General features: G+C 39.0%; 1 protein-coding gene across 3 annotated transcripts in view; it reads left to right on the top strand.

Annotated features, from left to right (window-relative positions):
- The window catches only part of PPP1R9A (protein phosphatase 1 regulatory subunit 9A), a 131,605-nt gene that overhangs the window by 101,679 nt on the left and 6,089 nt on the right, over positions 1-23,837 (top strand). For 2 of the 3 annotated variants that reach the window (XM_042816539.1, XM_042816537.1), the window contains exons 8-17: positions 1,030-1,259; positions 2,534-2,630; positions 2,754-2,925; positions 8,791-8,948; positions 9,511-9,811; positions 14,413-14,500; positions 14,594-14,671; positions 17,463-17,661; positions 20,023-20,142; positions 23,134-23,316. In XM_042816539.1, the coding sequence (XP_042672473.1) occupies positions 1,030-1,259; positions 2,534-2,630; positions 2,754-2,925; positions 8,791-8,948; positions 9,511-9,811; positions 14,413-14,500; positions 14,594-14,671; positions 17,463-17,661; positions 20,023-20,142; positions 23,134-23,316 (1,626 nt within the window). The remainder of the gene's footprint in view (positions 1-1,029; positions 1,260-2,533; positions 2,631-2,753; positions 2,926-8,790; positions 8,949-9,510; positions 9,812-14,412; positions 14,501-14,593; positions 14,672-17,462; positions 17,662-20,022; positions 20,143-23,133; positions 23,317-23,837) is intronic. The other variant, XM_042816540.1, reaches the window with a different exon arrangement.

Raw genomic sequence — 23,837 nt, 5'->3', positions numbered from 1 at the left:
CAAACATTGAAACTTGCAGCTAGCTTTTGGAAAGTAAGAAATCTAAAAATAACAAAATCTAACAACAACAAAAAATAATAACATGGGAGCTAAGAGTTATTATAAATTAAGCAGTGAAATTCAGACTTCTCTGAGGTCACTTGGAAAAACTGGGCTTTACTGATGCCAAACTGGGCATAGAAACAGCAGTGATCAGAAAGCTAAGCAGCACTGATATTTGGCAGAATTAGCACCTTTAAGGGCAGAAATCTACAACAGCAAGGACATATTTTTGCTTTTAGTATTAGCTCCTTACAACTCGGTAAGCAATTTTAAAGAAAACAAGAATAATATCACAGGTTTTCTTTGTCCTTGTAATAATTCTGGCATAGTTATGGTGTCATATGTAAAACTCTATTCCTGCTTAAATGAGAAATAGTCCTAGGTTATGACCTGATGTTAAATTTTCTATTCTACTCCCAGCTTCTTTTCTTCCTGGGTTTACTAGATTAAGCAAGATTATGACATTAAAAAAGCATGAAAAATGATAAGAATTCAATAGTTACTAATTTGAAGGAAGAACAGTTAAATTGGGCATAATTGGCATTTTTCCTGTTTGTATTCTCATTGTTCTTAAATCAAATATAGAATCTGGAAAGCAGATTCCTCTCAAAGAAGAAATTTCTCATTTTATGGAAGTGTACGAAAGCTTTCTAACACCTCAGCCAGGTATATAGAGCAACCAGTGCTGGTTGATTAACACTACAGTTTACAGAAACACTCCGTTATTGACATTTTTAAATGTGTTCACATTCGGAGAACAGTGGGACTGCATTGTAACAAAAAGCAAAGGTTCTGCTTCATTTTATGCGGAAAAATAATGTATGTATCAGCAGATGTATTTGTCCTGGAATGCTCTTTTCTCTGCTGGCTCATTACTTCTGTAGTTTCTCCATGATTTTTGCTATTCACATTGACTGAACTCAAACTAAGCTATTAAGCTGCACTTTGCACCCCTCTATTAACTGGGCTCTCCACTGTTCTGTTCAGCTACAGGCTGCTGAGAATGAGAAGGTGAGGTGGGAACTGGAGAAGACCCAACTGCAGCAGAACATTGAGGAGAATAAGGAGAGGATGATGAAATTAGAGAGTTATTGGATTGAGGCCCAAACCCTGTGTCATACAGTGAACGAGCACCTCAAGGAGACACAAAGCCAGTATCAAGCTCTGGAGAAGAAATATAACAAGGCAAAGAAGTTAATCAAGGATTTTCAGCAAAAGTAAGTAGCTACACCAGGTTCAGGAAATGAATAAGTGCCCAGATAGGAAGCGTGTAAGATAAATTTTGAAATATGAAACCCTCTGTTAAACAACTGTAAGGTAAACAATATTTATCAATTTTTTTATCATGAAAACCACAAGTTCTTTGTTGCAGAAAAAATGGTAGTATTATTTGAGTATTAGTTTAGCAATGCTAAACTACTTATTATAACTAAACAAAGATTTAATCTGCCTTATTCTGCATTGAAATGTTGCAGGATTACAAGATAACTAAATGAGGTTGCACACAACCACAAGTAACCTTAGTAAAACATCTGATTTGAAATGTTTGCGGCAATTTATAGCGACGTGTCAGTTGAATTCCCTCCTGCTGTATACTAATGTAACATCCAAAAGAAAATTGTTTTGTTTTCTTTCATATTCTATTTTTCTTCTTCTTGTAGATGCCAGGAATGTTTGAGCTGTTGAGCTGAGTGATGATTACTGGCCCTCTCTGTTTCATATGGTCCCTCCTCCTGATAGCTAGCAAGAATAGCACTCTACATAGCTACCTTTCTCAAAACTTTCTTCTTCTGCAGCATTTTTTAAATTAATGCTAAAATGTAGTCAGTTAAAAAAAAGAATACCCAAAAATGTGCACCAGTGTTAAGCAAGAGCTGGGAGCGCCAAAGGGAATGTTGTTTCCCATTAAAGAGCATTTTAGAGAGTCAGTATGTTGTTACCTAGCTTGGAATTTCATGACTGCTCCATAGCTAATTGGCATCTCATTCACTTTCTAGCATAAATATGATAGATTTTCAAAGTGAAAAAAATAGGGAAAATAGCTAGAATGAGTTTGCATGGCTTTTCTGTTGCTATTCTACTTTGTAGTAGTAAAAGATTTAGTCTGTTGTTTTAAAAATATCTCAGACTCCTAAAAAACACCTAATAGATTTCCTTTAAACTTAGTGGAAAATTAAATTTGTACTTGGTAACTCGGGGATTTCCTTTAAACAAAAGAGATCAGTCATATTCTCATAAAACACAGTCTTTCTATTTCCTGCAGCAGAACTCAGATTTTTATTTTTTTTCATTTTTGTGTTTTCAACTAGCACATTCATATAGACTGATAAGTAATTATGTAGTTTCATAGTCATTTGTAGGTTAGGAACTAAACATTTGTTACAGACAGAATTTCCAGATGCATAGCCAAACATACAGTATACCATAATGTTTTCTGTTCAAATCTGATTGTTTTGATGACAGTAAATGCACTTTTTTTTTTTTCCCTAAGAGAACTTGACTTCCTCAAACGCCAGGAAGCTGAACGAAAGAAAATAGAAGATTTGGAGAAAGCACATCTTGCAGAGGTTCAAGGCTTACAGTCTCGTGTGAGTAATATGTACTCTTGTCTTTGGTGAATGAGATAATTCTGTCTGATAATCTGGGGGAAAAAAACAACAACACAGATGTGTATGTGTGCTAAAGGTAAAAATGGGTTTTATTTATTTCAGATACGAGACTTGGAAGCAGAAGTTTTCAGGCTACTGAAGCAAAATGGGAGCCAGGTTAACAATAACAACAATATATTTGAAAGGCAGACATCTTTTGGAGAAGTTTCTAGAGGAGATCCTGTGGAAAATCTAGATACTAAGCAAGTGTCCTGTCTGGATGGCTTAAGTCAAGGTTTGTGTGAACCTGTAACTCCTGCTAATGTGTGGATAAAAAATATCGTTATCATTTAGGATCTAAAGGAAACAGTAACAACAGGGACGTTGTTTTTTTTCCAAAGTTCACAAATAATAATTATAAATGTAAAGGCCCAGGAACACTATACATTGTAAGTTCTTTAAGAAATAGAAGTGACTCGTCTGTGCTAACAAAGCAAAGATGGTTCCTGATTTCTTGAAGCTTAAATGAATTTTCAGTGACAGTCCACCAATGCTCAGGATTAATTCCACGCTTCTGTTATCTTAATAAGGTAGAAGAAAATTGTGCTTTCTTGTGTTCTTAACTTTGTTCTTAATTATCCAAAAACCAAAGATTGAACAAGAACAAAATTACCAGAATGAGAAAAAACAGTCTTGAATTTAGCATTTTGAATGGAGCTCTGCATGTTTCTGATCCTACCTTGGTACAGACATCAAAAGCAATCACGTAGGTGGAGCTCATGATTTCTCAGTAGGGAGCACTTTGTGAGCAGAATGCGAATTCTTTACTAGCACATTCATTAAAATAATAGTCTTCTATAGCTCATACTGATTTAAAACATAAGGACCTGTAAAACTTGGTTCTACATTACCAAAGCACCAAAAAACAATTCATGATAACACTAAGATGCTGTCAACAGGGTAACTGTAAGCTTTACTTGTTTTGCATAGAAAGGTAACTGCCTTTTTTTTTTTTAAAGACTGTGTTAGTGAAAATATACAGATAATATCCATTCCTTTGGTTACTGTTTTCAGTAACTTCTTCAGTGAGTCAAGGGTTCCTCACCCTTGAAGTATATGCAAAATTGAATCCAAGTTTAGATTCACAGCCTTGGGATGAAAACTGTTTGCTGCAGGAACAATACTTGCTGAATATTTAGTGACAGTCTGTGAAATCAGCACCAGGGTCCATTCCTAGCAATATATTCATTTTAAATAAACTATAATATTATTTATTCCACTGGTGAAGAAAAATGCATTGCATTTCCAATCAAACTGATTACCAGCAATCACAGAGATGTTTTATTAGGGTTACTATTCTAGCAGTTATTGCATGCGTGGGTACAAGTTGAATATTGCTCTGCAAACAAATCAATATAAATCATATATTAACATAACATATGTGCATAAAAAGGGTATGTCCTTCTGAAACAGTACATGTGTGATAGACAGAACTTGTGGAATTGGTTTCCACAAATCTCCGCTTACCTGCTTCTTTTTAGTACGTGTTTATTACCCTGAGATCTCAGGAAAGCGCACCGGTTGACAGGGAAGTCCATAATTCTGCACTGAAACTCAGTAAATGTTACAGTAGATTGCATAAGTAAACTGTGCTTTACCTACCTGCCTTGGAGAAATCAGGTTTACGTATTTTAGCAGTGTCAGCACACGTCCATGGCTCAGGAGCTGAAATCCATTCATGAGCACCATCTGAAATACATACTTTCTATTATTCAGTGAAACGCTCTGTTTAAACAAGACTGCAAAGCAAAATTCTGATATTACCTTTTTTTTAGATATATATATGGAACTTGAAATTTCTACCTTTAAAAAAAAATCTTGAAACATCTTTTAAAAGCACTAAAACTGTCAGTACTTCCAAACCAGATTTTTCAATTGATGTATATGCATGATAATTTTCTAAGAGCTGCCATTTTTCTCTGGAAAAGCATTCCCTGGGGAAATGTTGACCAGTGTTTGGTACTTCTTCTCATTTCTATTCTTCTTCAGCCTCAGCATTAAGTTTTTACAGTGGAGCTGGGCATACACAGCCACACACTATAATTTTTACTTTGAACTTTGCAGGTATGTCTTCCCTAACAATCAGTTTATATAAAAACTCAGATTATTTCAGATATCCTGATAATTAAAATGACACTAAGATGAGTTTTTGCTTCAGCGTGAACTGAGATCTTGATTATATTTACGTGTGGTATTTATGTTTGGACCAACTGATGGGTGTGACTGGCCTGTCATGAGAACGGGAGCATGGCAGCCCCTGCCTGCAGGCGGCCTGGGCACTGCAACATCCCGTCAGACAGCACGGCTCCTCTGGCTGCAACATAACCTCATGGTGGCAGGCTTCCAGGATCACCAGTGGAAGCTACAAGGAGAAAATCTAAACCATTACAGCCCAGAATCTTTATTTTGCCTTGGAACGCCAGAAGACTGAGGGTTGTGTTTCTTTTACAAATATTTGATTAGGTCTGGGAGTGCAGAAAAACAGATGAAGTGTAACGTTCAGTTGTAGTGGTCATGAGCTATGTCCGCAGTAGAGAAACAAACTGTTTGTGGATGTCCTGGAAGGACCCTGTGGTTTGAAATCAGTTGACAGTTCACCGTTGATGCCAGCTTGGCCAGTACTTGCTTATCTCTATGCAAATGCCCCTTCGAGGCACTCTGCTGGATGTGCTGAGTGTGTTGGGATGCCCAGGGGTGCATCAGTTCACAGAAGGAGATTTTTAAATCCATCAGTGTGTATAATGGAAACTCAGTGGGTGGACAGGCAAGCTGTTTCCCACTGTGCAGTGGTATTGAAATAACGTAAAGGGAAGGCCCTTGGAGTCAAATGGTTCAAGGCCTGCCGAAAGAAAGTCTAATTAGAGTGTCTCCATGAGCAGTGTTGAACCTGTTACAACTTTCCTGTAAGATATTTATCCGGCTCGACAGTAGATTGGAAGACTCCTACGGTACTGCACTTGCTGATGCTATTGAGCAGTTTCTTTGCAACATGTTGGAGCAAGGCTAGGTCAAGAGGTGGCACTGAGAGGTAGTAGCCCAGCTCTGGGAAGCAGAGAGAGCAGCCCCCAGGTCCAGGTGGCATTTTGCTTGAATAAAGCCAGTGTGACCACTTACATGAATCAACATTCACAGTAGTATGTCAATGATTTGCCTTAGCTGAGCAACAAAAGGAAGGGTTGCATGGAAGTGTGCACCTGAAGGAAGAAATATAAGCAGTTCAAATTGTGATAATATGCAAATAATGGAAGAAATGGGCTGCACAGCAAGAGGTCTTTGTTTTGGTGGTGGTGGAAAGTCACTGAGATGTTTGCACCCCTGTTTGAATCAGGTCTTCTGAGAGTGAGGGTCAGGATACTGTGGAAAGCAAGGGGAAGATTTCTGCTTTCCTAAAGTTGGTGGATTCAGTGAGGCTAAGATGTCTCTGTTTCTTTGTTTTAAGCAAAAATGTCAGTAAGATTATCTTGCGATTAATTAGTGTGTTAGGAATAGAGTACGTAGACAAGTAAGTTAGCCTGACGGTGAATTGATTTCTACTTTGAGGATTGCCAAACAAAAAAGAAAGTTGAAACCATAAAAAATTTCCTTGTCTGGCTTAAAATATGAGAACACCTTTCATAAGTATGTTTTAGCTTACTTCAGCTTTATAAAATGTTAAATTTGCTGAAATACTCAAGTATCATTTCAGTGGATGATTGATTGCTAAGAAAGCAGCTGTTATGTCAGCTTGATGTGTAGAGGCAAGTCACTGATTAAGCGTTTAGTCTGCTCACAAGGCATTCTTGTAGGGGATGACTGTGAAACTAGGAGATAAATTTGTTTCATAGTTCCATTGTTTTATATGAAATACTTCTGTAATTTTCATGCATCTGGTAACGATGTTGGAGCAGTAGATCAAAGTGTAAAGATGTAAAATTGCCTTCAGAACAGAAGAAACAAGAAACAGATTTGGCTGTTTATTCTAGCAGAAAGCTACATGAATGAAGACAACAGCAAATAGGTGTGAGAGCGACAGTGTCCAGCTTTTTCCTGATTATATATGAATTATAGTTTTTTTATCATTTTGATCTTTTAAAGCGTACATGGTGGAGTACAGCATCTCCTACACAAACTCCATTCATTCAGAAAGTACAGGAACTTTGTAAGGGTTAAGCAGTGTTATTGTAGAGTACATCTCTCAGCCTTCATACAAGTCTTCCAATGACTGCCTTGTTTTTTGTTGGGATAATTATTGCTTGTTGCAGATCTCCCAGAGGGTTTCTGAGCTATTAGATCAGTGTATTAACAGATCTAACAGCCCGTGTCCTGCTCCACACAGTATATAGTTGTTTTTCAAGTTAATCAAGTAGAACAGTGTCCCTCCTCTCTTGTACAGATACAACACTTGGCCTTTCCATTCCTGTTCTGAATAGCTACAGTTCAGAATGTTTTCATGGAGCTTCTAGGTGGAATAATTTCATTTCATTTTGAATGTCCTTGCAAACTCTGTTGAACACCACTGGCAGTTGGTTGCAGTGAAAATTTATTTCAGCCCACTGAAGCTGTAAAACAAGCTCACTAATGGTTTTGCCAAAACACATTGCTTGCTGTTCAATTGCTGAAACCAGTCAGCTGCAGTAGATTCTGGTAATCACAGTAATGATTGCAGCCTCTAGTCTCCTGCTAAGGAATAGAGCTTGGCAGAGAGCCTTATGTGATCTGAGTGCAAGTGAGATACAACTCCATTTGAGCTAGATCAGTCTTAGTAATTGGTTTGTATTAGAGACTGTGATGTATCACTCTGTCAGTGGTGTTTTACTTAAGTTTAGCTAAGTTTTCTTGCATTTTAGGAGTTTGAAGGAATTCTGAATACAGTAAAGAGGAATCTACAAGTACTGCAGCCCACTACTGTGGGCAGTGCAGTTAGGAGGAAATAACAAATGAGATTGCCAGGTACTAATAAAAAAGTGGTCTTGCTCGCAGAAGAATTGGAGCAAACAATTGGGGCACCTGATTTGTATTATCAATTTTAAACAACAGATGACCTCAGCATCCAGAATAGGGTGAGATTCCTCTCTGCTGTCCCCTCCTAAGATGGAGCACATGGCATAGCCAGCAAGCAGTTTCACTGTAGGTCCTAAGGAATGAGTTTAGCACTTGTTTCATAATCCTGTGAGAGGCTGCCTGTAAATCAATCCAATTGAAAATCATTATCTGATTATCTAGATACTGGCTTTATCACTCTTTCTTTGCTACTGACAACAGACATTGCTTGTTTATAACTTGCATGTACTATACCAAGGTTATTTTGGGGGATACCTGGTACAGCAGAGAGAGCAAAGTAGGTTCTTTAAATTTGTAAGCCATTCCAGTTATAATAAAATGTAGAGCAGCCTGAGGATAGCTCTGTATATTTCTTTTGTAATTTGATGAGCAGCTTGCAGAACTGATGAAGTTATAAGGGAAACAGTGGTCACAGCATCTGAATGTGTGTGTTTGGTGGCCCTGCTAGGCAGGGGGGTTGGAACTACATGATCCTTGAGGTCCCTTCCAACCCGGGTGATTCTGTGATTCTGTGAAACAGTGGGGCAGATGTTGAAGAAAGCAGCCATACAGTATGTCCTCTTCAGGTGACCGAAAAGAGCAGGATTGGAAATAAATGAATTGGCCCACTGTGTCTAAATTGAGATATTCATCCAGATGCTGGAAAATGTGTGCTGAAAAGTAAGGAGATGAGGATTCCTTTGCTTAATAGTGTGATGGAGAAGTGCTCTGTAGACCAAACACACGTTAGTAGGTCTGAGGGAGTCTGTGGACTTGTTTTCTGGGATAGGACAGTGTTTAACAGTTTTATTCTGTGGTCCCATGTCACAATGGCAATCGTTTGCTGAATTTAAAAATCTTGCAGTTGATTCTCCTCAATGCAGTTACTGGATATGGATCTGTTAATGGTTTAGACACATAATCACTTTTTTGCACATGCTCTTTATTAATTCTGAATACAGGTGTGAGTAAACCATGCAAAGTTTGTGTGCTCTCAGTTGCAGGTCATATCTTCAGATAAGGCATTTAATTCCAAAATATGTGTATATTACAAATAACTTTAAATCATGTTTTCATACAGATTTCAATGAGGCAGTGCCAGAAACAGAGAGGCTGGACTCAAAAGCTCTGAAAACCCGAGCTCAGCTTTCAGTGAAGAACAAGCGGCAGAGGCCAACCAGGACAAGGCTCTATGACAGCATCAGCTCAACTGATGGAGAGGACAGCCTTGAACGAAAGGTGAGAAGGACTCTGCCCTCTCTCAGGCTTCCTGTGGAACGCTAGGTTGCCCCTCTTTTTATCCTCTGTCTTTGTCCTTGCATTGTGGCACAGGCAGTATGTATTCCTCTGTGGCCAGTATGCTGTGACTGACTCGAGAGAAGTTTAAGTCTCCTTTGATTCAGCACACCTGGGTTTCTTGTTGGTTTTAGTTGTTTTTTTTTTACATTTTCTTTTAACAGGAATCCTGGGTTTTCTGAAATAAGTGTGCTCTGTGATGTACAGTGGGTCCTTAATACATGCAGGAGGTGAAAAGAACTTGAATGCTACTTTTCTTTATTTCTTAATTGTTATCACTATTGATATGGTATTTTCTCATTGTTTTATCTGATTCTGACTTCTGCTTGAAAGGAAATATCAATAAACACAATGTGACATCGAAAGGTAATTACATGAATCACTAATGTGTTTCTCACAAATAAAAGAGTGAATAATGAATAAAAGAATTGCATGTTCATAGTAAACCTTGCTTATATCAGTTACTAAATGGTATAACCTGCTTTATAATCTCTTATGCCAACAGCCATCAAACAGTTACAGTAGTCCCATGCACATTTCAAAATCACCACTGCCCTTATGCATGAGAGCATCCTCACCAGCATCAGATTCTGGTGCTTCCTCCCTCTCCCCAGTGGCTAGCAGTGCAGCAATCTCCCTTGACAACCTAACTGAAAATCAAGAAGAAGGACAGCACCACAGAGGAGGTGTCCTTTCCCTGTGTGCTTGGGGAGACACTCCACTTTCTTCTCCTTCAAAATCTGGGCACAGCTCTGAAGCATCTCCTTTGCATCACCCAGCTGGCAGGAATGTTTTGCAAGATCAAGGTACTACTACTTTTTACAATAAATTGGTGCATCCATTTGCTTACTTACATCTACATTATGAACTGTTGTGTAGTTAAACCATAGCAACTAGGTCATCTTCTCATAACTTCTTTTGTCTACCTGGACATCAGAAAATTACAGCTGACCTTGTATGATGGTATAAGAAAAGGACGAAGTCAGAATGAGATCAGGAGCTGCTTTCTTTCTCTTTATTTCTTTCTTACGGCTCACTGAAAAAAATAGGGGGAAGATTCCTTTAAGAAAACATTCTCTATTTTTTTCAAAACACAATATTATTGGGCCTCAGTCCATTTTTGTTCCATGATTAATAAATGCATTGTACTTATGAATTATGTGATTTTTGGCACTGCTAAGTGCTTTTTTTGGAAGTTTGGAAAGGAGCATAAAGCAAAAATAACAGATTGTAGTTTTTAATTGCTGAGAGCCATCAGTGTCTTGGTTAAACAGGAGGTCAGTGGCTGGGGAGTTTGTATTTATAGGAGAAAAAAATAGTGGTTAGTTAGAAAGGTTGACCACATCATTATTTATTTAGTAGAGATTATTTAAATGTAAACATGATAAGACATGATACAATCATACCTAGTTCTGGTACATTTTTCAAATTCTTGTTTATTCAATGCATTCATAATGTGAGGCTTGCTTCAAAAGTACTGCCTCCTATTTTATGATGCTGCCCCATGACATCAGAGGCAGATGTTAGTATGGCAGTAGAGATTGAACCATCCCAGCAATATTCTGTTACAGTTTGTTGCCATGAAACAGACGGAGCAGAGGGGCAGTCTGACAAAATGGTTTCTGATGTGGAAGTGCATGTAAAGTAAAAGTGTGGAATTGAATTCCTCCGTGTGGAAGAAATGGCACCCACTGACATTCATTGATGTTTGCTGAGCATTTATGGAGACCCAGCAGTGGATGTGAGCAAACTCAGGTGGTGGGTGATGCATTTCAGCAGTGATGACAGTGACAGTGGGTCTCTTCCACTGGTATAGATTGTTAAAAGTGCAGCAGGCTGGCTTTTGTTCATCCCTGGTGAAAATGCACAGCTAGTGGTGTTGAAAGTATTGAAGAATAATGGTTTGTAGCTGACAACTAGCTCTATCAAATAATGTTACTATGCTCTTTGTGTCTGTTGTAGTTTGCATGTAAATAAGTAGGAGGCATTACTTTCAGAGCAACCTACGTGCACTACTGCACAGAATTTTGAGCCCTCCATTTCAAATGTCTTACGGAGTCAAAATTAGCAATTTAAAGCATTTTAGCTTTCTTGTCCATGCACGGTGTGTTCTCTAACTGTAACTTAAGCTAATTTACATGATAAAATCGCTTCTAAGGCTGCAGAAATAGGTTTGGATAGGTTCAGAACAAACTTTGGCTAGATGGAAATAACTGAAATAAAGCACAACTTGTTAAAGATTGTTCTCTACCTTTGTAAATGGAAAGACTTGCCATTCATTTGCAACCTATTTTTCTTTATCATCATACAGGGCTTTCACAGCGATTCTTAAGACAGATTGATCAAGTTTTGTTGATTTTGACATAGGTTAATATATGCAGATGTTTATATATATAATGCAGTGTAATATATGCTGAATTCTAATATTCCTGATCTCATTACATAGTTGCTAATTGTACAGTTTTTAATGAATCAAAGTTAAGTTCGAAGCCTGAATTTTACAACTAAAAATTAGGATGTGGACATAAGAACATGGCTTGCTCATACTCTTATCTCAGCGTAGGCATGTGATTACTTTATCAATGAAATCTTAAATCCTGCTTTTACATCCGATGTATGAAAAATATCTTGATAAAAATTTGAAGGAGACTAGACCTTATATTTTAAGAAATAGGTTATTACATTCCACCCACCGTGCTCTTTCCTTCCCAACTTAGGTTTGAAAAATAATCTGTGTCTAAATAAGGAAGGGTGTCATGCTTTCCCCGCTGTGACTGTTACGTAAACAGCCAATGCTTTTGGGTGTATTCTGATCCTAATGGGTACACAGAAGCTAAAATAGAGCAATTTGCTTTCAGATGAGGAATTTACATTTAATAAATTCTACGAAAAAGAAACATCCTAAAGGAGTTGTTCTGCAATAAGTGTGGTAGTGATGCTATTTTTATTATCGTTGGGCTGTCAAACTCCTACATTGCAGAATATAAAAGGAACAGAAAATGTTGTGTTTAGTTCGTTGGTTTTTTGGATAGAAGGAGATCACATACTTGTGGTCATGGGTCCATGGCTAGTCACTGATCAGCAAAAGTAAGCTTTAGCAAGTTCACTGTTTTTTTTCCTCATGATTGCTGTGGGAAGAGCTGAAATGGCAGGAGTTCCATTTCATTGAGAAATGGTGAGGAATTTTGCTTCTTTGTCTTCTGAGCATGACTTTTTCATATAGGAGCATGATTAAATTTCTTCAGTTCTGCTTGCTTTGTGCAACTTCATTTGACAAGGCAGTTGAGGTGATCTCTATGGGCCATCTCTAGTTGGTGTAGGGATGGCTTCAGCTGTGCTGTGACCATGGGACAGAAAATTGGATTTGGACTCCTTTGCCACCCATCAGCTGCAGATTACTTACACCAAGTCTGGCAGGCTGAAAGTGATGGGTTAAATGGCTTCTGTGTCACTGATCCTCAGGAACCAGAATTCCCTCAGCCTCTCAGAAGAACCTGAAGGAGGCAGAGAAGGTGCTCCTCTCCAGGGTGGTCAAATGTTCCTTCTGCCAAGGCAGGGACCTGCAGCCCTGGTTCATGGCTGCTGCTATGGGCTAAGCAGTGCAGGCCTGCACCTATGCGAGCCCAGTAGATTGAAATCTCTACTGAAGTTGTTGCTGGAAACTAGCCCATCCATCTTCCCCAGTATCTCATGGCCAGCATGAGTGCTTTTCACAGCAAATCCTCATTACCCAAAGTGCTCCAGCACGGCCCAGCTGCATGTGAGTGGGAACAAAGTAATACAAAAGCTTGGATGGAGTTTATACCTGCCATGTGCTCCTGCCAAGCTCTGCAGAGTACTACCACAGGAGCAAAACCTCCAGCTACTAAATGTATTATTTGCCCACCACAAAGTTAATGTATCTGGTAGTTTCATTTGCTTTAAGATGTTTCTCAAAAAAGCCTTCTGCCCCCCAGCCACTTGCCTGTGAGTACCAAGTGTGAAAGGAAGCTTTGCAATCTTTAATTCTTCAAAGTAGTGCTTTTGACAGTGGTTAGATGAAAAGCATACATTAAAGATGAAAGAGGAGCCATAAGCAGATCTTTGAGGAGAAGAGAGAAGCGTGTGCAGTGTAGAGGTGATGCAAAGTATGCATTGCTTAAGGTTGCCTATTGCTTTTTTTTTTCCTCATGGGGATCTTCTGTATGTTTTCTTTTTTGACCTGAGGTTACTTGTCAGTAGGGCTGATGTTAGTAGAAGTAGGATGCATGTCCTTTAGAGTGTTAATATCTCAGGAGCCTTGTTTTCTTGCTTTTTCCACAATGATTCATGAGTCCTTTCCACACTGAACTTTGTACCTGAATGAAAACTTGGCCAAACAGTATCCACAGAGCAATGTACAGAGTTCCTCTGTGTGCATGCTTTACTGTCCTGTGGTATTGTGGGTTAATTCTGAGGGTTTAATCTTTCTCACCCTCCTTAGGAGAAATCCACAAACACAGCAGTGCTTTTAACCAAAGCCACTGTAAATCTGAGGTCACGTTGTAAAGTCACCAAATTGCAAGTGATGTGAATGACTGACCTTCATTTGCTTCCTCTAGAAGATTTGGGGGCACTCTTTGTGTTGAAGAATCACAGAAACCGTGTCTGCGTTATTCAGTTGGTGTGTGTTCTAGCTGCCATATAGATTTCACAGGGTGTTTTGGATACTTTGAGCTGTTATTTTGACTCCATAGGTTCTTACAGCCTGTCCCTCTTTAGCTGTTAACAGTTTATGTAGAAAGGATAAGAAATCAGTAGAGGACCAAAGACAAATGTATTAACTAAGATACTACTTTAAATTTTTTTTTCAAATTTTCTTAGTGGAAGTGGTTGGATTTCAAGTTAAATATTCATTTTAACCAAGATATTCAAGCTAAGCAGATAACTATTGTCTAGTTTGTCCATCATAAAAATACCTTCTGCTCCAAAGTTCAAGAAAGAGTTTTAGCAATCATTTTTGAAGGAAAGCATAGATACCACGTGATTTCTGCAAAGGGAGAAATAAGCAGCCACTGCTGAGTTTTAAAAGGGATTTGCTGTAATGTTTATCTTCTGTGTGTGTAAATCTTCTGTGTTGTTTGTCTTACTACATATTCACTGAAGCTCAAACAAGGTTAACTTTTGTCATTTACATTGATTAAAATAAGATTTCCCCATGTGTATTTTCAAGTTCTGAGACTGTTGATTTTTTCTTGCTTTCTTCACCATCTTCTTAAAAATGAGAAGAATGCACCCAATGAAACTGTGTACTTACAGATGTGTACATGTATGCATATCTAATCCTGAACAGATACGCAGACTGTTCTGGATGGATGGAAAGTGGAATAAGGATCAGTAGCAATTAAAAATAATAATGTACATTCTCCCGTGTACAAATGTATCCTAGATGGTGCCACATGTGCCCAGGCAGCAAGAACTACTCTTCCTACTATAGGGCATGCAGAAAAACTAAAGCGAAAACTTGCAGATCTTGGGTAAGCATTCGTTACTTAAAATATTAATTTTATATAAAGGATTAAAAATAAAATTTCAAGGACATTTTCTAATATTTTCCAATGTTGTTGTAGGGCTCCCTTGCGAAGGAGTTCAAACAAGGGCAAGAAGCGGAAAGAGAAAGAAGCTATTAGGGTGACCTGTGGCCTTAGGTATGGTGAAAGATTGAGGATGCAAGAAATGGCATAGCAGAAATGTTGAGAAAATGTAATATTTCTAAAACTTGAACTCTGCCAGTCCCACTGCCTTCACAGAAATAAATTTTAAGCCCTGAGGCAACCCGTTGAGCTTACAAACCTGGATTTCTTAACTAACGAATGGCTAACCGATAATCTAAAAGTACTTGGAGATTTTCATCACTACTGCTACCACATCTGTTGATCAGATTTGCAGAAATAGTTCATTAGAGCTGGCCTACAAGATGCATACACACAGATAAACACTAAGTTATTAATAGCCTTGATTCAGAAACCTTGACACAATTCCACATATTTTGGAGGAAAAGTCCCAAGAGCAAGGTTGAGCAGCAGGTATTCCCTGCAGCTTCACTGTGCCCACTACAGGAATGCTTTCAGAAGGTTTTGTTTCTGAAGATGAACATCATAAGTTGAAAGCAGATAGAAGAAATACAGACTGCATTGGTCATGTCACCAACTCAGGCAAGGAATTTTGAATTATCTGTGAGATTCGATGAGACCATCAGCATCTGGCCTCTGAATAAATAAATGAGCATTCAAAATGGCAGGAAGCAGCCTTTTCTACAGAGGATGGTGTGGATTTTTAATGAAGGTCTCCTTGTGTAGTGATGAATCTGACATAGTCCCATCCAGAGGGGCCATACGTGGCTCCAGGTATGAGGGGCAAGCATTCAGGTAAACATCAGGAGTGCTAAGCAAATGTAATATATTCTGAAAGTCCTAAGGTTCTAGCAACTGTAAATTTTTCTGAACATAATACAATAGAAAGCACACACGATAAAAGAGCTTGCTAAAGAAAGCAAAGTTCACATGCTGTTCCAAAAATATATGCATTTGAAAAACTGAGTAGCAGCTTGGAGAGTTTTGCTGACAGTCTGACACTTGTCCCAGGGACAAGTCTCTTCAAAATCGCAGAAGAAATGTTAGACTTCTGATATACCCCTTCAGGCATACTGTACTGAACTGCAAGTTTCCTGTTCTAACACAGCACACACTCACATTCTGCACGTATCTGGCAGGATCTTTGGTGATCTTATAGCAGTCAGCATCTCTGTGCTGGTGTCAGAACAAACTGTAACAGTCATTCTCTGCTTGCTGTGTGTCCTACAGTTAATGTTCATTGCTGTATTTCTGTACTGGAAGAGGGATTTGTTAACCAAACTCTGTGCACCTGTGCTTAGCTGTAAGGCAGCCAGTACCCTTAGCAGGGTATTAACACCAGGTGGCATTTAACTACCAGACAGGTTGGGAAGAAGGAAGGTATGCTTCTTTATAAGAAGCAGCCTCTATAGAACTTATGTTCCTGATACCAGCATAAGATGATCAGTTGCTTGTGAGACCCTCTGATAAATCAGCTATTTGCACTGTTTGTCACTGAATACTTCTGAGTTTGGATACGGTTGCTAAAAACAAAGTTGAGTACTGTGAAACGCAAAATTCACGAGCATCTGTAATCCTTGCTGTACATCTGTAAACTGAAATGTTGTTGTTTTGGTGTAACTTTTTAAACACCAGTTGTCACTTCCTTTGTTAGTAACTCCAAAGAATTTGCCTGAGAAAAATCTGAGGATGTTTTCTTTACAGTCCAAAGCTGTATAAGCTCTTTGAAAGAAGGAAGATGATGATCAAAAGACAGCATCCTGTTACAATTATTTTTGTCTATTAGTGCATTAGAGATTGATGTAGAATTAATCATGCTGTCAGATCTATGTTGCAAGTGTTATTTTACCATGTTTAAAAAAAAAAAAAAACCACCACCAAGAAACAACTGAAGATGTGTAGAAGAAAATCTTGAATTATTTCTGAAGACTATCACTGATGTTAAACCTATAAACAAATTCCCCTCATTTAAGTAGAAAGCACATATTCTTACATTCCTTAGCCTGGAGCTATAGGTGATTTGGACAATGTCTTTCTTTCTGTCTTCTTTCAAGCAATATTGGAGCACAAGGAGGGAGCACAGGACTGTATCAGACACATCTTCATTTAAGAAGCCAAAGGGAGAGAGGATTCTGGTTCTGTCTTGCTGTCTGGGGGCTCTCTGGCAGCCTCCATTTCATCCATGCGGAAAAGAAGCTTCCCAATGCACAGACCTAGTGATTATATCCATAATGATTTAGAAGCTGACCATAAGTTAGAAGCTGAGGGAAGATTTATATACTGTTACTATGAAAAGGCGAGCTGATAATATCAAACGTTTATTTCATTTTTTTTCTATAGTTGTATTTTTAATATTTAATTAAACAAACAAAAAAACAACAACAGGATGTCTCTCAGTATTTAGCTGTTGTAACAACGACACATCTATGTGGGTGTGTGTAGACACACCTGGTTCCTTCTGCCTGTGCTCCAAATCCAAGCCAGACCCAGGAAAGCAGAGCCTGCCTGGGTCAGCGCTGAGTCTGATCATGCTGAGATACCAAGCCCCAGTGGTACCAGCAGTGTGTGGCTTCTTGACTGGAGCTGGTTCACACCAAAACACAGGGACACAGGCATTTTGTGCAGGCATCTGTCTCCATTTGCTGCATGTGTGTTATCTGAAGAGCTAAAGTTAGAAAACAGATCAAAAGAACACACTTTTTCCTTTTGTTACAAGAGAGATTTCAAGACTGCTGTTACCAGCTGCATGCCACTGTGGTGATTAGTCACAGTTACATGGAATGTCGTATTTTTTTTTACAATTAACTACCTCTGTAGCATTTTTTTGTATTTTATGCTCTAACACAAATTCCTTTCTCTTACGCAGGACCACCAGAGAGATGCTGCAGAAATCAGCCAACAGTAAATCTTTAACAGAACGATCCTCCTCTCTCCCACACTGTGTACCATTCACATGGTATGGAGAGGGTAGCAAAGGATCCAATTCTTCTAGCAACCTGCCATCACCTACCAGCTCAACAGAACCTTCCTCTGAAAACATAAGCCCAGCTAAAAAAGGGTCAAAGGTAGAAAATAAGAACTACCTTATTCCCACTGTGTTGAGTGGCATAATTGGCTCCATGTTTCTGGAAGAAGAACGGGCCAATATGTTAACACTACAATAAACAGTGCATGGTGTTCATTGTACGGTAAAAGCTCATCTGAACAGAGCATCTCCATCATTGTACCATTCCACATTCTACCTTTCTATTCTGTCTTTCTCTTAATGTACATTAATTCAGTAAACTAACTGTGCTGTGCTGTACTGTAACAAACACAAATGGTGCCAGTGGAAGTTAGCATTTGGATCCACTGAACAAATGCTAGATTTGTGTATTCAGTTATAGATATGTTCTGCATTCTTCAGGACTGATTGCAGGAATACCTACATGTTCTTAATGTATTCAGATGAGATGTTTGCAAGTGAAGAAATGCTGTATGCTGTCAGTCATTTGCCTTTTTCTCCCCCAGTACTGAAATCTGCTCGTCATGCATGCATGGATGTTGGATTTAATTCTATATATGCTCAAACGATAAACAGGAAGATGCTCAAACTATAAACAGGAACTACTGCAGTTTAATACAGCTGTGTGATTCCTTTCTGTGTGCATGAATGTTTCAGCATGATAACTCATTATATAACCCTTAGTTTTAGTACTGGCTTTTTCTTGTGTATTTTCACTTCTGGAAAGTATTTCTCTGCCTTTATCCTTTCTTGGATCCTCCATAACTTGTAAGTTTACTTTTTGCATTGGTCTGGTAAGAAGAAACCAGTTGAGATATAGTTCTCAACTTTATATACAGGAATTTGAATCAGCTGAATTAGAATCAGCTACTCAGTTTCTTTTTATAAGAAAGATGAGGGTTAGATGTGTAAATCCTGTTTATGCTGTTAAACAAACACTGAGTAAAAATAATTTTGAAATGGGAAAAAGCATCGCTTCTTACAGTTACTGTTAAGCTGTGAAAATTGTTTTGTTCTGTGTTCCTTTGTCCTGCTCTCCCATTATTGGTATCATTAGTAGGCTTTAGCTATCTTGTATGTTTCCCTTAGACAGTGAAAAAAGCTAAAATTAATCATAAATGTGAAACTTACAGAAAAGAGAGGTAAAATAAAAATCAGAATAGTTGAGAGGAAGAAGGTGTTCGTCACAGAGCAGGAGTTGGAGCTGTCGAACACCTGGCCTGAGGATGCCGTCGGGGCTCAGTGTTCAGATTTTCTTGTCTTCTGTAAGGAGATGAGAAGAGCAGGACATTTATTCTGAAAGTAGGTGTGAGAAAACTGAACAGCAGAGCTTTCTGATTGTTTCTTGTCCTCTCTTAAGTTTGCAAGCTCTTAAATTTCCAGTACCTGTGCAGTTGGAATTCCAGCACACCTCATGAGGACCATCACTTGGTATTTTTACAAGGCCTGTTGTTATCAGATAAAATACATCAGATTTTGGAGGGGGGGATAAAAAAATAATTTATGTTATTGTTCTTTTTGGTTTTGATGTTTGGATCCATTTTTTAAAATTGAGTGACAGAGATGGATCAGGTTTGTTATTTATGTAGATGATAGAGGAAAAATTAGAGGTCTCAAAAGAGTTAACAAAGGTCACTGCATCATCAGCTGTCTATTCAATTGAAATGAAATTTCATGGTGACTTGTTTTAGGTTTTAGTTGTTGTGGTTCACAAATCCAACTTTCCCACTCTAAAATGTTAATTTTTGTATTCTTCTAATGATCACTTTGCTGCATTCCTGGAAAAAGGCACACAATCTTGCTATTGTTTGCTACAAGATGTGATGTTTGTTATTAATTTCTTAGGAAAAAAATGATCTTTGTTTTATGGTTATTACTTCAGTAATTAACATTCAGCATCCAAATGTATCTTTTGCTTTCAACTTGATCTTTTCAAGAAATATAGGCAAAGAGGGAGGAATCAGAAATGGGTTCACAAGATATTCTCCCTGCTCTTTTAATAGCAGTTTTCACTTCCCTCTGCTAATTAATCCTCTGGCCTACTCTTTCTACTACTGCTATGCTTGTCCTGACGATATGAAGGACAGCAGCATGTTACTGATTAACCAGCGGAAGCAATAACTTATCTCCATGATGATACCCAATTCCCTAAGTGCAAGTCTATGAACTGCTTTCAGACCACTTTGCTACTCACTGAGGCATTAAGCTGGCAGAGCAGTCTCTTGTACAGAGTGGTAAAGCATATAGCATGTTCTATTCATCATTAGCAGTGCAAAAGCAGTGCTTCCTCATGTGTATTTTGACTGATTCGGTAAGCAATCACTTCTGAACTGTGCCAACCTGGAAGACAGAAAAGCAGTTTCCCTTTTAGATACACATTTGAGATCATTTGTTTATTCTAAATTGTCTTTTTTCCCTACAGAATTTCACGTTCAATGATGACTTCAGTCCCAGCAGCACAAGTTCAGCTGATCTGAGTGGTTTAGGAGCAGAACCCAAAACCCCAGGTTTCTCACACTCCTTAGCACTGTCGTCAGATGAGGTATGTTGCTGGAATTGTTTAAGGTGGGAAATGATTGTCTTCTTTCTCCCACAGCGTTTCCCTTGATAATTACTCAAGCAGTGAAGGGATGGTTTTAGGCATATAAAGGGAGAAGAAAAGGAATTAATCTTGGTTTCAATATCTCAGTTTTTCTTGTTCATGCAGTAATTATTTTAAACAATTGGCCTGTGGCCTATGGTATTATTGTAGGATCGTTGTGCAGTATTGTTAAATGCAGCTGGTTTCTTTAGAGCTGCTCTATCCTCACACATTTCAATACACTGCTCCTGCGTTCTGTATGTGTACGTGTGGACCTATCTATACACTAAAATAAACATAATTGAGACAGTTTTCAGATGATAAAGATGCAGTGTAATTGGATAAACATAGTTAAAATGTAAAGCACCTGCATCTAGACTATTTTTACCATGATATATTAAAATAATAATGACCTGTACATGCAGTTATTGTGTATTCTGTACCTCAATGTGTATATAGTGATTAGAGTGTGTATGTGTCAATCCAGTTTGCATTCTTTGTGCTTGCTTTGCACATACACAGTGGATTTTGAGTTTGATTCTTCAACTAGATGGCTTTTGACCAGTGAAAATATGAAAAAGCGTTTCTGACCCTATAAATTAGTGACAGAATTGAGTGGAATATAATATATTGAATGCACGTTTTTAAGATACTTGTTGTTTGGCTCGAGTCAGTGAAACTGCCCAGTTTGACAGCTGTACATCCTGTGGACTCAGGAAACCCATGCATTTGTCCTCTTACAAACGCTGAGTAAGAACTTTGTAATTTTCACTTAAGGTTTGAGCCAAGGCTTTTTTTAGAGAGGAGGAACTTCAAGAATCTGTGGCTTCCTTTCTTTTCAATGACAAGCTTGTGTTATTACTGCTGTCATGTTTTGCACAGGTTTAAGGAATGAGAGCCGTTCTGTACCAACCCCGTTTGCCAAAATGGAAGTCTGCAAGGCCAGTCATTCTGTAGCACTTACCACAGATTAGAAAGGGTAAACATTTAGAAGAATCATAGGAGAGTAGTAGGTAGGAGACTGCATATACTGTGAATTACTGAAAACAATGAAGAGATCATTTATACTTTGTTTAGTATTAATTCTACCTTGATAATACTTTTCATGCTTTTATAATTTTCCTTCCCATTTTATCAAATATTTTATTGTAACAGTACCCTGTTTCCACTGAAACTAACCAGAACTAGTAGTTGGAAAATGCTTTCATTTGGCTTGTTTCTATTTGGATGCTTCTAAAATGCCATGTTTGAACTGGTCAGTAAAAATGAACAGGTTTTCTCTGTACCCTGTATTGTACCAAGTTGTGCCCTGGCATGGTGAGGCTGCTGCTTGGACGTGATGTAGGGCATTGCTGCAAGTGCTCTCTTGCTCATGGTTCTTGGGCAGACTTCGCATAATTATTTGAAGCAGAATGAGAGGAAAGGGTAGGGAGGGAACCCAGGTCCTGTGGTCTGTTGTCCTCTAAGTAGTTTTTGCTCTTGCAATTGGAGCCATCAGGCAAGGTCCCACTGGTTCCAGTGTGTCAAGACTATCAACTCATGGGGCTTCATTGGCACAATCTCTGGCTTAGCTGCCAAATCGTGTGTGTGCTGAGCTTTCAACATAACCTCTCTGCTTCTGGAAGTAATTTTTTTTCCAAGAAATCTCTGTTTTTTGAGTAGCCTTATCTGTTTTGCAAATCTTGGTGCTACCCTTACCCAAACTTTTACATGCTGTTACATGTTCTGTATTTTGTTTCTATAATGCTTTTCTTTCCCATTTCTTTGTTGCTCCCTCACTCAGAGCCTGGATATGATTGATGATGAGGTGAGATACCAGTGTGCTGTTGTGGTGAATTGTGTGACCATCGCGTGGCAATGTACTGTCTCATTTGCAGATTTGCTCTTCTTGTTTCCCCGTGTTGTGTGGCAAATGCCCTTGTTTGAGCACAACACACAGATGTCATTGGCTCCGCCTGCCTTGTCTTCAGCTCCCCTCTCTTTTCAAGGCCATGGCAAATTGCAGCTTTTGTGGTACGTTAGAAGGGGGAGGAGGGCCCGTGCCAGAGCACACCCACCAGGTCAAGCATCAGCTGCACTGAGGTTCTGCTGGCTGCCAGAAAAAGCTGTGCTTAAACTGTCATTTCCCCATCCCTGAGAAATGGATGGCCAGAGGCTGAAAGAACTCCCAGCATCATCTAACCCAGTGGTAAAGCTGTTCAAACAGGAGACAGCTGCAGCAGCCTGTAGCAGCTGCTGTGCCGGCTGAAGTTTCCACAGAGTGGCTTTTGTTTCAGACCCCACCAGCTTTCCCTTGGGTGGAAAGAAGTGGCAGAGAGGACACTCAGGGCTGAAGCAGCTGAAGGCCCACCTGCCCCTGCTGGTGCTGTTTGTGCTCTTCTCCTGGGCAGCACCATATGTGGAGAGCAGGGCGGAGGCTGTGGGATTGCTGTGTGTTCCTTACTGTTCCTGTGTCATTTCATAGTCTTCTGTAGCCAGCATCGCTGGCTGTTTGGTGTCACCACTTTGAACTTCAGAATGGTTTTTGTGAGGCTTTTTTTTTCCCCTAAATTTCTTGTTTTGCAGCTTAAACACACAATAAAGATGAATGAGTGTGCCTGGGAAGTGGATTGCAGAATACTCTGCGTCCATTAGAAACCTTGTAACTTGAAGGATAAAGATCTTGTGAGGGAGTGGGAGCTGTGCTTGCTTAGATCTGTGCCACCTGGCCATTTCAACCCCTTTGAATTAAAAGGAATGCCAGTTCCTTTCTCCTGTTTATCAGTAGGAAAAGTTTAGGTACCTTGCATCAATTCTTAGATACCTGGTTAGATACGGGTGCAATAATTTGTTGTTACAGTAGGATAAGGGTAGTAGGGGACCTGTGTTCTGACGCTGGTGGTTTCTGCAGAAAAATGCTACTGCTGGTCAGTGTTGCCCTTTTCATAACAAGGCGGCACACTTTTGTCACAGATCCTCGATGACGGACAGTCTCCAAAACACAGTCAGTGCCAGAACCGGGCTGTGCAAGAGTGGACAGTGCAGCAGGTTTCCCACTGGTTAATGAGCCTGAACCTTGAACAGTACGTTTCTGAATTCAGCGCCCAAAACATTAATGGGGAGCATCTCCTTCAGCTGGATGGGAGTAAGCTTAAGGTAACTGACTGAGCGGAATGCAAGGTTAACTGTATTATTTATTGTCACTTGAGATCGAGGAATTAAGAGTTCTGCCAGAAAGCAGAGGGCTTCTGTGTGTGGAATCATGATAGACTTGAGCAATATGCATAGAGTAGAAAGCCACAGCAGCATTCAGAGAAATTCTCATGTGCACTTAGGTTCGGCAGCTTCAGAAACAGAGGGAATTGGCTTTGTGAAAACTCTGGGTAGGTATAGTGTACCAATGTTTCCTGCATAAATCATAAGGGACCATCTGTAAATGGTATTTGCATGCACATAGTTCTCATCCAGCTCTGTTTTACAACAGGGCAATGCATAGAAGATTGTAAATAAAAATGCATCTGAAGTAGCAACTGTAAAATGTGGTACTGGAGAGTCAAAAGCTGGACACCAATTGTACTATGTTGGAATTAAATACAGTTCTGATGTATAAGAATGCATTGGTTCATGCAGTGAAAATATGAGCCCAGTTTTATAAAAAATAAATATAGGAAGGTGTT

The sequence above is a fragment of the Centrocercus urophasianus genome, unplaced genomic scaffold, assembly GCF_019232065.1.
Source record: "Centrocercus urophasianus isolate 14NV4802_14NV808 unplaced genomic scaffold, USGS_Curo_1.0 seq_16, whole genome shotgun sequence".
Lineage (NCBI taxonomy): Eukaryota > Metazoa > Chordata > Aves > Galliformes > Phasianidae > Centrocercus > Centrocercus urophasianus.
This window is presented reverse-complemented; position numbering and strand designations above follow the sequence as displayed.